At 35.2% G+C, this 14,548-nt stretch overlaps 1 protein-coding gene across 6 annotated transcripts in view; it reads right to left on the reverse strand.

The window, feature by feature from the left end:
• Nucleotides 1-14,548, reverse strand: part of PIK3CB (phosphatidylinositol-4,5-bisphosphate 3-kinase catalytic subunit beta) — a 116,819-nt gene that overhangs the window by 31,218 nt on the left and 71,053 nt on the right. For all 6 annotated transcript variants that reach the window (XM_069792051.1, XM_069792050.1, XM_069792053.1 and 3 more), the window contains 7 exons: nt 12,810-13,033; nt 9,912-10,094; nt 9,482-9,652; nt 8,517-8,594; nt 3,967-4,218; nt 3,289-3,385; nt 2,250-2,380 (listed from right to left, as the gene is read on the reverse strand). In XM_069792051.1, coding sequence (XP_069648152.1) covers nt 2,250-2,380; nt 3,289-3,385; nt 3,967-4,218; nt 8,517-8,594; nt 9,482-9,652; nt 9,912-10,094; nt 12,810-13,033 — 1,136 coding nt within the window. The remainder of the gene's footprint in view (nt 1-2,249; nt 2,381-3,288; nt 3,386-3,966; nt 4,219-8,516; nt 8,595-9,481; nt 9,653-9,911; nt 10,095-12,809; nt 13,034-14,548) is intronic.

Raw genomic sequence — 14,548 nt, forward strand, 5'->3', positions numbered from 1 at the left:
ATGCATTAACAAAACCACAGTGTCCTAATCCTATGCTTAATGCTTGCCTCCTTGTGCTTTTTAGAGTTACTCTGTTTGCAAATAAACTTTGAAAGTTTGTGCAAGTCCAGCTTTGTTCAACTGAACTATGAGCCCCTCAGTGTGCCAGCAGCACTGATCATTAACCAGCCCAATATATGGCTCCTGCATTAGACAACAATTTTCTTATCAATTGTCAAGGCACTTAGCTCACTCAGCCCCAAACAGCTGTTCACTGCAAGTAGACTGACACTATGATCTAAAAGATTCATCTATTTTTGCACATTATGTTTCTTAAAATAAAGATTTGGCATCCGATTCTCCATCTTCTTGGCAGAAACAAGCAAAAACATGGGGAAAATGAGAATCAGCCATGTACCAAGCAAGTCTCATCTAGACAACAGATTCTCAGCTGATATAATTCACGCAGCTACAACATTACTCCTGATTCAACAGGACCTTTACCAAGGGAATCTTTCAGAGACTGGTATCTTACTCTCTTTTCCGAGGGAGAAATTTCGATATACCCATAGAAATTGAATGAATTATCAAAGAGTTTAGAGCTCCATTTTCCCAGTGATACTGCAAAAAAGTTTCTTAACTCTAGGGAATTGCAAAAGTTACTGGAGAAAAACAAAAAAAACAAACAAAAAAACCCCCCACATTTTGTAGCATTTCCTCAAAGTTGAATGCTTTCAATGAATGTTTCATTACCAGCTCTGCAATCACTTTATAAAGACGCTCTGAGATTTTCCTCTATATGATACACAGGATTTCTCAGGTGCAGTTCAAGGGAGCAAAGCCACAAAATAAAAAAAGCCAGCAGCCAAACAAAAGTTACAAGGGATGGTGAAGACCATCAGACACTACCTTAATGGCAATACATCATGTGACTTAGTAAAATCTTTTGTCTGTATTCATCCCAGCATTTTAACATACTGAAAACTTAGTATTGCAGGTAGAAATAAAAGGAACAGTAGAGCTAGAAAAAAATATACTATTACTTAAACATACTTTTATGTAACATGTCTGTAATATGCACATAAAAGCAGCTTGCTCTTTAGAAATTAAATACATATAGTGTAATGAGCAAAAAGTTAAAGCATTACATATAAAATAACAAAAAATATAAATATAAATAACAAAACTGAATAAAATATGTCCAGTATGAAGAGTAAACTGGTCAACCATCATTAAGAAGGCAATTAGTACTGTTTTAGCTCTTAAGGCATTTCCAATGCTGTTTTAATAAAAGAATTAGTACTGCGTCGATGAGGGGGGAAAAAACCAACAAACTAAACACCCCTACTTCCCCCCCAAATCAAAACAAAAACCCCTATCTTGTTATTTGATTTCATTTTGATGAACCTTAAACCCAAAAATCTCTCTTTGGTCAAGCTGATAAAGCTTGGTGGTTTCTGTCTTTTTGTTCGTGCCCGTCAAAGATGCAAAACCCTCAAAAAAAAAAAAAGGCGCAATTTTCTTTAAGTGGTTATTAACTTTCCCCAAAACAAAATTCAGACTAATGTATGTATGAGTTAAACCTTTGTTTTTTCAAGGCATCATTAGCTATCTGTTTTAACCCTTATTTTATTACTTGTTTCCTGGTCTTAGCTTTATTTGCTAGTTTGCAAACAACTTGCTACCTAGCGTTCACACTACAGACGTTGCCATGTCTATTCCAAATATACATTTGCTTTCTAGACAGACATTCTTATTCACATCTGTAGAAAACTGCAGGACAACTTAAGTGGATTTAGTTCAAGAGCACACCTTGAGAAATCCCTTTTCATACAGTATTAAGAGTCTACTTATCCTTAAAAGGATTTTAGCTCATAGAAGAAATGTGTCCCAAAGAGTAGGTAACATACATTTGTACAAAGAAATAACAGATCTTTACAGATCACAGGCAAGGACAGTTTGAAGGTTTCCAGAATGGCAGATAACTTTAGCTTTTTGTAAGATCATTGATATGGGAAACTGATTATGTTTCTGACCCTCCAGAGACTATATACAGAGTATTTTTAAAAGTATACATCTTCAAAATACTATCTGAAGACCCTTAAGTCAGAGCACTAGCACTCTCATGCAGTGCAAGTTTAAAAAAAAATGCAGTATGTTAACTAAAAGGCAGGAAGTGGGGAATTCAGTGGAAAAGGCAGTATTGAAAGGAAAGAAGAAAAAGCTACTACACATAAGCATTAATGACTGCTTTTTATGTCACACCTTACCTTATCAAAGGGAGGGTAATTAATAGGCTGTTTTGAATATTCTTGAAATTTAACGTGCAAAGCTGTTGCATTTTCAGTGTAAGGGTTAGTCTGGACAGTTCCCATTGGATTCAACATTTCTTCAAGTTCATCTGAAACATTAGACAGAGCAATTAATATTATAGGCCAGGCATGCATTAAAATTAAAAAATCTGAAAGGGAAAGATGCAATAAGAAATTGCTTACTGTATACAATAGACAGAAGTATGTTTTGCTGCACAGCACTTTTACTACAATGCACTGCATTTCCAACATAAACTACCCATACCCCCTATATTCACAAAAGTTGGATTACCACCCAATGAGAAACTTGATTTCTCTTTTCAAAATAAACATAGCAGTCAAGGGAAGGTGAGATATCCCTATACTGAACCAAATCCCGGTAAGATCTGCAGCTTCTATAAATCAGCATACACACTGCCTCTGTATCAAACAGTACGAAAAAAAAGAAGAGTTTTAAGCCAGATATCTTTCAGTACTACAGCCAGTTGGATACAGGGTTTCTTAGGATGGAATGAAGAGTGACATGGAGATTTCAGACACACTTACTAATCAATCTGAATGTCAGGAAAGGGAGACTTAAAAAAAAATACTAATTCACGTTTTTTGCTGATGCAAATATCATCACATACAATATAGCTTATCTATTTAGTTTAGGATGCATAGCACAGGGAACCAAATGAAACCTAAACTGCATCTTAAAACCAGGTAAAACTAGATATAAACATGCATGTGTTTTTACGTGGTGTCATAGATAAAGAGATAAAACTTTTAGAATACTATTTCCAAGCAGACTCTTGCCCTTCGTCTTTCCCGATACACAATACTTCCAGGAAAGGGATTAAGATGTTATATGTTTATCCACATAAAAAAATACAAGTAGTAAAGAGATTATGACAGGAGAATTGGACACACATACAGTAAATGTTCTACTATTTGATACTACTCTTCGTTAGTCTTATAAGTATTTAAAGTCCAAATCTTAGAAGTTAAACTTTACCAGGAAATGATGACCAGCTGTGCAGTACCAGTTCTCCATTCTTCAACTGTCCTTTATAATCAAATACCATGGTATTTACCCAGGCTACAGGATAATGCTGCAAAAGGAAAGAATTTTTACACGGAAACTAAGATGCCAGTGAACATTACCATGCAGCAAGGACTACAGTATAACTGAAATTGAGAGGGTGGTGGTTGTTTTTTTTTTTTTTTTTAAAAAAATGGTGATATCTTTCAGAAAAGCAGTTAAACATATGCATAGTTTTCAGTATGAACTCCAGTACCACTGAGGACAATAAGACTTAATTTTAAGCATGCCACTCTACCAGTGTAAAAATACGTATTTCCCTGAATGTGAGCCCAGATGCTAATTTTTTCATCCTTTCCCAGTCACAACTTATCTAGAGTTCAGAAGAAAACTGACCTTTTAAAATATGATTCTTTAAACAGCCATTTGCCAACTGACTTACAACTAAAATTTTCATGCATTTTTCAGTGCCTGGGAAGTATGAAAAGTTTTTTTTGTACCAATATGTGCAATTCTTAATACATATGACCCTTTTAATTTTATTTTTTCATTTTGCATTCTTGAACACTAAAATGAGGACAACAAAAGACTTCCGAATACTCATTTCAATATAATTCAGAAGAATTCAAGAAAAAGAAATTAAATAATTACCACTTTTCCTGCTTTCCTAATGGTTTGGTATTTGGAAGGATTCATTGCCTTGGTTGACTTTTTAGTTTTCATCTTATCCATCACAGCATAAACTGCAAAGCAGAGCCTTGCCATTCTTGGTAGATCACAGACATTTATTTCAAACTCTAGTACTTCATTCCAAATGTGGTCACTTCTCCCAGATATTTCTGTGCTTACAATAGTTTTACAAAGGAGCTCTGTACCATGGAAAAGACCAGCCCTAACATGAACCTGCAATAAAGAAATGAGAAATTTTAAGCTTGCCATAGAACCTACAGAATTCCACATAGAACATTATACAGAACATACATATATGCATTTCATCAATATTTCTATCTTAAAAGAAACACTAATTTTGAGGTTTTAAAATGAACCAAACAATTCTTGAGAACAAATTCTTTTTACTTTGCTATTCATGTTCCTGGCCAAATCAAAATATATTTGTTTAAATAATGTTGGCTACCACTTTTTTCAGTACTGAATTACTTATATTACACATATAACTAATAATAACAAAAACTCATCTATACTAACAAATACAATATATGGATATACAAATGCTTCTAACTTAACATACCTAACACAGAAAGGAGATTGTAGGAAACACAACTAAGCAGAATGAAAAAGGTAAGTCTAGTCTTCTGAATACAGACTTAAATCTCCAGGTGGAACCAATTTGTGCCTCTAACTGAAAAAAGTTCTGGGTTTTTTCAGCTTAAGAAAAAATTCATTTTTTACTTAAACTGTTTATAAAAATGTACAGACGGAACACTGCTGACCCTGACATCAGAAATCACCTGTAATAGTAAGAATAACAACATACATAATTCCCAGGAATTCTGTTTTGTCTTTAGCACCCAGAAACCAACAAAACTAGATAGCCTGAACAATAAAAATAATAAACAGGAAAGGAGAAGGGCAAGAAGAGAAAGAAGCTGGAGTTACTGGCACTGAAATTAAACAAATTACAGGTCAATGCTAAGATGTGGCTCATTTCCGCATTTCTGTTCAGTAACATGTGTACACAGAAAACACAGAAATGTTTCCAAGTATCCATAGTCTTGGACAGTTTCAACAAGAGTGACAAGGAGATCTTTATTTTTGTTGTCTAAGCAAACAACAGAAAAAGAAACATGTCAACTTCTTTCAGGTGACCTTCCAAAATATTCCTCTTAAAAAAAGAAAAAAAAAAAAAAAAAGGAGGAGGGGGGAAAGCAGAGAAAGAGAGAACTACAAATGTAATCCTTCGGTGGTCAACACTAAAAAGAAGTTCTCAGTGTTATGGTTAAATAAGTAAATGGTTAACTGATGTTTCAGGTTCCCTATGCTCATCGAACAATCTTCCCCACATTCCCTTTAAGCTATTATATTATTTCTGAGCACTGTAAGGGAAAGGCAGAGATGTTTAAAATTTTCTACAGGTTTTCGATAAAAAAATAATTCACCTTTGAATTCCCAACTGACATAAATAAGATCTGTTCTGGGAGAGAGCCTATCTTCCCCTCCTTCAAAGAAACAACAGTGTGATCAACACTGAAGCAGTCCCAATCTCGATATATCTTTTTTGGCTACACCAACTGCTGCTCGGTACCAAGTTCTCCATTCGTAAGCTAGCTCAGATAAACTAGTCATTAGCAAACTGTAATACAGTTTAAATGAAGTCGTGCTGGAGAGCAAGTCCATCTTCAGCCCAGGATAATCCATGGAGAAGGCATTAGTAGCACCAACAGATGGTCTCCATTCTGATCATTCTGGACTTCTCCGAAACAATTGCTACCACTGATCAAGAGACTGCTGTGACGGCATAGGCATTGGCAGAGGTGTTAGGTCTTGGAGAACACACTGTTATGGGTTACACTCCTTCTTGATACAGGTGCTACAGGGACATCCATTATTAAACTGACTCGTTGACTTACATATATACAATCCCAATTTCATTTCCAAGCTTACAATCAATCAGTGAAAGAAAAAGTTCAGTTTAGAAAACTACATTCACTTAAGTCCCAGTGATACTCATAAAAACCATTATTACCTATTTTTGGCATGCACAGCTTCACCACTGTGAACAACTGAGTTAAGAACAGCAACGTGAACAGCCATGAAATAGATCACATGAAAGTAATCTTACTTCAGGAAATCCAAATGTATACAGACTACATGTGTGTGTACACACCTATATGTAACAATATATGTATATACACACTTATACAATCAAAATTCTTGTTGATTACATTTACGGGGGTTTTTTTATTTCTCTGTAATTAAAGATACTCTTACATTCTTCAGAAAGGAATACTGTGGCTGAAGTCAGAGAACTGATTAAAATCGGTTGGTTCATAACCTTCTTGAAACAAGTCACCAGACAGTCCTTTATTAATTCATTTGGAGATTCACTGTACATTCAACTGAATTTATAATCAAGTTCCTTTACTGATTAAAAGATATCTTATGGAAATATGATTACATCTAGTTATTATCTGCTTGTGCTTTAACACCAGCAACAGTAAATAATCTGCCTGTTTTGTTTGGGTTTTTTTTAAACTAGGGGTTTAAATTCACATTTGCATAATTTTGAATATTGTTCTTTGACTTGCTGTCATCTGATATTATATCTTTATATACCACTACACTTCCCTGAATTTTCTTTTACTTTATTAATATAAAAAGCATAAATGATCAAGTAAAATTTGATAGTAACAAAGCATTGTATTGTTGGAACACATTGCTATTTTGCTTGCCTTTTGGCTAGTTCTAATTCTACGATTTCCAAACCTGTTAACGTAAGGGATTGGATCCTGATTTTATTTTTTTCACTCTGATGCTCCCATTTTACTAATGAAACAGTATGTACTGATGGTGCAGCCAAAGAGCAAGACAAAAAGAAAAGCAATTTGAAAGGTCATGTATTTGGAAAATTGGGTGTTATAGACAGCTGAATTAAGTCACTTGTGCTCTAGGTGAAAATACACAATCCAGCTCACACTAGTGGAGTGCCATCCATCTGACAAATGTTTTGCTTCCCACTACAAACACTCCATTTATGAACCCTGTTGGTGGTTTCAGCAAAAATAGGTGAATATTGGCTTGATCCAAAGCACAATGAAACTAAAAGAACAATGTTAATGAATTAAACAGCCTTAGAATCAGGACTAGGAAACAAATACATTCTTAACAGTGACAGTTCCATAACAGTGTAGACATACAATGCAGGGAAACACGCACAAGCTTGCAAGGTTAACTACATGCATTCTTGTTCTAGGGTAACTACAGGGCTTTAAAGTTTTCAAGACTGAAAAGCATCCAAAATACTAAATAATATTTAGATAGTGTCCACAGGCACCAATACCAAAGAACTGTCAATTTTTCCTGTTTCTCCTCAAGCTTACAATCAACATGCTTTTTTTTTTCAGTATGCTCTAAAAGCATACTGAAATTAACCAAAACTCACTTTTTTTAAGTACGAAGAAAAAACCAAACCAAACCAAAACCAAAACCCCAACTTGATAGCTATGTTGCCTCTGGAATCCACATCTCTTTTCCCTCTCCCTTTCTTTTAAAAACTTTAATAGTCTACAGTATGTAGAGTTAAGAAGATATTACAACTAGCTAAATAATAGTTTAGACAAAGAAAAGGGAAACATCTGTTTTTGCAGACATCCATTTCCACAGTCACAGTGTCTCAGGTAATAAAACTGAAACTATGGCTCGTTTAGCTACATGGTAAAATGTAGTATTGCTAATATACAAGGAGGTTGTAACAATAGTTTTGAAAGAAAAAAATTGCACTGAATATCCTGAATAAAGCATCAGAACAGCAAACTTCAATGGCTAACTGAATTTCTTCCTAATCTATACGACTGGCTGTATAATTTATTGACTGCCAAACAAAATAAAGGAAATGAATGTTGTTCTACCTCACAGGCTAGTGTCTTGTAAGGTCTTAAAGTATTTGTGCAATAAATTCCCATGTGTTAACAACTTGTGGTCTGTAAAACAGTCAGTAGCCCAGTCATGTACATTTTTATAGGAAGTGATACTACAGCTTTTGTGTTCAGCATGTTTATAAAATAAAAGACAGATTGTATAGAGGCATGCAGTCCATGCTTAGACACACATAGAATATATTCTGACTACAAAAATACCTTATATTCTGTTGAAAAATGTTTAACATTTAATCTACTTCTGTTTGGCAGACGTTTATGACAGTTTAGTTTGAATAAGCTTATTTCACACCAAAATCAGTACTTTAGATACCATATTAAAAAAGTCAAGTACCATATGAACATTTGTATCATACTGTCCATGCTTATTGATAATGTTCTAATGCATATATCCAACTTCAGACAATAAAGCAATACTTTAGCAATAAAGCAAGATTTTAATCAATAGTCTCAATATAACTGGGAATAACTAAAAATGCTTACACTTTTGCTAAATTGAAATCCGTATGATTCTGAGTTCACTAAACATTGAAAAAAATCACTAAAATGATGACAGAATGTCTTCTGATATTGGGCTTAGTTACTTACTTTGGCATTTTCTTCTGTATTTAGTTTATTACCCTTTAACAGAATTATCTTGAAAGGGTTGGAAATATCCCACACACTCTGAGAAGGGAAACAAAGATAGAAGTTCACTCTTAATCAATGTAACATACTGAGATCGATTTTATAAGCTAAGCATTTTAAGCAAGTCATAAATACAAACAAAAAAATACACATTTTAAAAAATATAAATTTGAAATCTTAAAAAATGAATCAGTTTTCATAACTACAAAAGTATACAAGATACCCCAAAGGGAAAAAAAGTTAGAAAAAACACTCAGCTGAAAGGGGAGTGGGGGTGAGAAAATACATTGAAGTACTACTTGCTGACAATTCAGAATAACTGTTCAAATTTATTGTTCATTCTGAATATATAAAGAGTGGGGAATAGAGGAAAGTCTGTCCACATTTCTTAGAATGACAGTACATAAATTGTAACTGTGCTGTAAGGCCATAAGTTTAGCAATAAAGGAAGCACCATATTAAAAGTTAGACGTATATTATGGCAAAAGTTGCCATCATTGAAGTTGCAACACCTTGCAAGATATCTGGGCTAATACAAGAGATCACAGACAACTACTGCCCAAGCTAGTCAAGCCTACTCCTTGCATTGAAGCTGGAGAATCCAGGTTCTCTGCAATAACTTCTCCAGTTGCTGGTAACAGATTATTACCCGCTCTTCTGTGCTGCAGTTAAAAGTAGAATCAATAGCAATGGAAAGGAGACGGTGGGAGAAGGAGGATGGATGAGGTGAGGGAAGGTAAGAAGTTTCCAAAGAGCCTCAGAGTCTGCTATTTCTGTTGTAAACCTTCTCGCAAGCAACAGGAGGCTCCAAGTAGACCCAGGTGACCTACACTGGAAAACAGTAGTAGTAGCACAAATCCCAGGCGTTGCAATTTATATGCCACAAGTCACTGTTCCTTTTGGGTATATTTTCCGTAAAAACTTACAGTTGTTGTTCTTGTTTTTTTTGGTGGCAGAGGAAGAGGAAGGTTGGAGGCTTTTCGGTTTATGGCAGCTTCTATGGCAATCATCTCCTGCTCGCACATTTTCTTTATGGTACAACACTCAACTAGAGTCAGCTGAGGAAGAGTCCTGTTCATCACACAGTTGCGTATATACTAAAAGACCATGGAAAACAGTTGTTATCAGCTAGCAGACTATTCTATGGCAACTTTCAAATTAAAGAAACAAATAATATATTACAAAGATACAAAGAAAATGGCACATGTATTTTACAGTTGGAGAGGGCTACAGATATGAGGAGAAAGTGTATTACTGTACTGAATAGCTGACCATCCAACGGCACAGGAAGCAAGGTCAAGTTTTGGCCAAGGCACCAGAGAACTGTTACCATATGTTCCAAAGAGCTTTATGTACCTGAAACTGAATTAATGGGTGATCACCAAAAACATATTCTAGCCTTCCGCTAACTTGCAGCACATAGTCAGCAGGATCAACTTCCTCATCTTCTTTTCCATGGATAGTCAAACGTTTTCGGATTGCCAGCTCATTCAGCTTGATGGGATTCATGTTAGGAGACACCTGAAAACTAAATACGTCCTAACAAAACACAGAAAGGAATACTGAACGTCAGACTCGTCAGTCAGAGGTACAAGGCTTAAACTGTAACATACACAATAAAATAGATAGAAATACTTAACTGTTAAAACCAGTCTATTTTAACACAGTTAATGTCTACATCTTCAGTGCAATCAGAGCAACAGTCACCCTAAAAGCTGCAAAATGGTCAATTCCCAAACTTTTATAGTATCAGAAGCACTTTTAAGAATGCCAAACTTCATCTAACTGATTCAGCAGTGATTTAAAGACTTCTAGATCAGGATACTGATCTAGAAGCTTGTATTTTAGAATGTGAATGAGGGAGACAATAAATCATGCATACATTTCAAAGGTATTTAGCAGTACTAGATGTGTTAATTTTCTTCTTTCTGACCACTAGCAAATTATCTCTTTCTAGGTACCACTGTAAACAGAAGAAAAAGAAAGCTTCAAGTAATAAAGCAGAAGAAACTGTTAATGTGATTTATGTACAAAACCACCACCTTATTTGGAGGAGTGCAGAAAAGATGGGTAACAGCCCATAGCTGTAGCATTCTGAATACAACATTGAAGGACTCTGCATTTTAAAAAAAAATTTTTAATCAAACCTTTAGAGGCTATCTACATATTTCCAAAGTATCTCTAATTTTGATGTGTTCTAAGAAGATAAACGTAAGAAGTTACTTTCTTTTTTAAATTTTAATAAAAGGTTTAAATTCATTTGGAGTTCCTAATGCAAAAGGTCTTCTGTGGAATCTTCCACCTCCTTTAATCTACCACATTATGCTCTGCGCAGGCTTGTTTACAAAGGTTAATTCAGTAAGTTCTGGATTTTTGTTTTGATTTTTTTTTTTTTTTTACTTACACCCACACACACACACTCCTGAAGATGTAAGCACTCCAAAAGCAGTTATTTACAGATGTGTTGTGTGGCTTACATTCTTTTGATTTGTGCTTTATTTGTATAGAAGTTTACTGGTAAGAAGCCAAGCTGCCCTAATGGAAAAATCTAACTCTGTAAAGTCAGGCAAAATTAATTCTCTATTTTCTCAGTTTCTGCATGGTTCACAACAGCTTCCCCCTTTCAGAAAGCTGCCAAACTGTGAAGGCTTTCTTCTCCTGTCATAACTGGTAGTGGGTAGACAAGGAATGACACTTTTTCTTCCCAGGAAGCTGGCGCTCTATGACGACTGCCTTACTTCCAAATTGTAGGTCTTTAACGTGTCACAGAAATGGGGATAAGTCTCTTTTGCTCCAGAGACAATTAGGTAGCTTTTACAGCTCGCCCACGCATTCTAGGCAAAAAGTATTTTAATATTCCTTTCGTCTCAATCTTGCAGTGTTCCTACTGAAAGAACACAACAATTCCCACACCTTCCTATGTAATTCTCCTGAGATGATTCTAGTACTCAGTGCAAGTAGTAAAGTCTGGAACAGAGTTTACTGCTCTAAAAAGCAGCTCACATTTGAACTGTTAATAGCTTTGAAGGCCAGAACTGGCAGCAGAAGCATTCAAAACATTTGAAATGTCAGCAAGCTAAGCTATTACAGTGGCAGGCAAATACATTCTGCACCAGCGCGAACTTTTGCACTGCTTTTGTAGTGTTATCATACGTGTGTGTAATATTTTAATCAAATGCTGACGAACACACAGATATTCTCACTCCTGGACAACTGCAAGTCCTCTACTAAACCAAAGAGGAAAAAAGTTTTGTCATAAAAACACCAATGCATCCAACATCAGCTAGTGTTACTGGTGACCAAATTTAGTATTCACCCCTGCATTTTGTGTTTCCAGAGTCAGATGTAATTTTACCATTTTGGATTTTTTTATTTTTTAAGTTAAAAAAGATAGCATCAGAAATAATATAGGTTTGTAGATAAAATCAGCTGAATCGTTAGAAAATCAGTACCTGGGACCTGGGTCAAAATGGACACCAAATAGAGCCTGATATATTTACACAGCTGTGAGACTTTATGGTTTCCAATGCTGATCCCTCACTGTTATCCAAAAGAACACAGTGCAAAAATGAATAATTGGAATGCTGGACTCAAGCAGTATCACAGCAACTTGAACATCAAAAAACTGAGACTAAATTGTTTTAGGTGGAAACTAAACGGGCTTTTATTTTAAAAATGAGCTATGGATTTGTTAGCTGAAACAAAAAAGTAACTCTAAGTCTCAGCTAGTGTTTTGTTTGTCTATATGCATGTCTAGTGTAGGGAATACTAATTAGTCTTTTTTTTTTTTTAAATGTATTGCTCAACCTAATTAGCAGATCAAGCCCAAAAATGTTCAACAACGAATCACACACAGAAGTGTGTTGAACATGGTGCTTCCCAATTCACCAGCATCCTCTCAGCCTAAAATTGAATGCTAGTGAAGGAACACAGCAACAGTTGGCCAAAAAAAGTCCTGACAACTTTGAATTATGTTTTACGTTTAAATGAACGTGAAATAATAGAGAATATATAAGTTGTACATTTTGACTTTAGACGTAGAACTGTAATTTGACTTTAGAAGTTCAATTAACAACTGTAGGTTCTCATCCTCACATACTTTCAAGAGTCAAGGATCCTGGTGAAAGAATTTGCATTTTAAAGCAAACACCATAATGTTAGTATTCTACTTCATTTATATTCTTGATCAATTACATACTAATTCAGATCAGGATCAAGAACAGTACATGAAATGTGATGAACAGCCATTCCTACCTGGCAGTTATCAAAATGAACAGCCACTACAAGATTTCCACTATAGAGTTTATCTTGGAAGCTCTCTGGGATAACGGGTTCCTGTTCTGGTGGGTAAGTGTGCTTTAACCAGTCCATCCAGGAGAGACCCACAAGCGACTGAATCTTTTCCTCACTGATTCTCCGCATTTTAGCTCGGAAGTCATTCACTTCAGGATCTTGTAAGGCATCAAACTCATGGAGACCTGAAAGAATTCAAGCGAGCTAAAGGATACATACCTGTACAAATACTACCCATCTATTTACCATCCCACTCAAACCTTTGTTATCTTCAAGTTAATGTTACATAAGTAGTTTTCTTCAGACATCCCATCCAAAATGGGTGCTCAAAAGTTAGTTGGGTTCTACCTTGTCCTGTACATCAGTGGGCTTCCAAAGTTACTTGCACAATTCCCATGTAACCTTGCATGAAAGTTTAAACAGCAAGAACCAATGTCTCTTTTAGGTACTATTAAATGGAAAAGCCAACGTGACCCTGAGTTCAAGACAGTTTGGGAAGTTCCAACTCTCTCCTCACAAGAGTAAATGCAAAGAAAGCACAGCAAATACATCATAAAGACCACAGAGGGGAAGAAGTGTCTGCAAACTATTTTTTTAATCCCACAGAAAAATGACCTAATCTTTTTTATTTTGTTTAAAAGTCAAAAAAGAAGGATAGTGGGACTGTAAATAGATAAATTTATTCTTGAATTTTCCTTGTGATTAAAATGTTCTACTCCAGTCCAAATGACAGGACTGAAATTTCAACCAAACCTAGACCAGTAAAGTTCTTTTTGCAAAATATGTAGAGAGAATACACAGTGGAGAGTCCACACAGCTGTGATTCTTTGGTACTTCAGGAAGTACAGGGTCTGCAAGTGTTTCTTTCTTTCTCTTCTCCTGAACTTTGAAGGACATTGTCCAAATTACACAAAGCACTGAACACCTTTTGAGGACAAAACAGAGTTTAGAAGCTTAGACAGGAACACATTTTTTCCACCACTAAGGTACAGAATAGGGGCTGCATAAGGAAGGATCTCGCACAGCTATAATAAGAAAAATATTCAATCAAAGAATGTGAATCTCTCAGAATCTGTCAGAATATGTCTGAATGGTTAAACTGTCTGTTTCCATTGTCAGTTTTAGCAAATAGGCAGACAGTGTACTGCTGAAATCTAAACAAAACCTGCAGTCTTTATAAAAGAGCTAACAATGGTTCATTGTATTAAAACAAGAGGTATAACCTCACATGACCCTGTCAATCTTGATTGTATAACCAAGCAGAATAGATTAAAAAGCTGAAAATTCTGAAATAACATCAAGAACAAGTTACTGTGAAACCTTTAAAAACAGCTTTTCATTGTTTGCTGAAAATCAGCACCACAACTGAGAGCAAAACCAAGAATCATATTGTTAACCAACTCGGAAACCACATATAACAAAACCATAATAATTTCTATTTCTTTCTGTGTATCCAGTTTGCTGTTAGGCTATTTATGATAACACTTTTCAGGGATTATGTTTTCCTTCACTTAGTAATAATATTATAGGTTTTTCCCTCATGTATTAAGATAAAATTTGCTCTTGATTGATGTAGTAATACAATACAGTGCTGAAATACAATACAGACAGTAGCTTTGAACAACTTTCAAATCTTTCATCTTGAGTATTTAAATTCTTTTAAACTACATCAGAATTAATTTTAAAAAGGGAAGTTCTGT

The sequence above is a fragment of the Haliaeetus albicilla genome, chromosome 9 (assembly GCF_947461875.1).
Source record: "Haliaeetus albicilla chromosome 9, bHalAlb1.1, whole genome shotgun sequence".
Lineage (NCBI taxonomy): Eukaryota > Metazoa > Chordata > Aves > Accipitriformes > Accipitridae > Haliaeetus > Haliaeetus albicilla.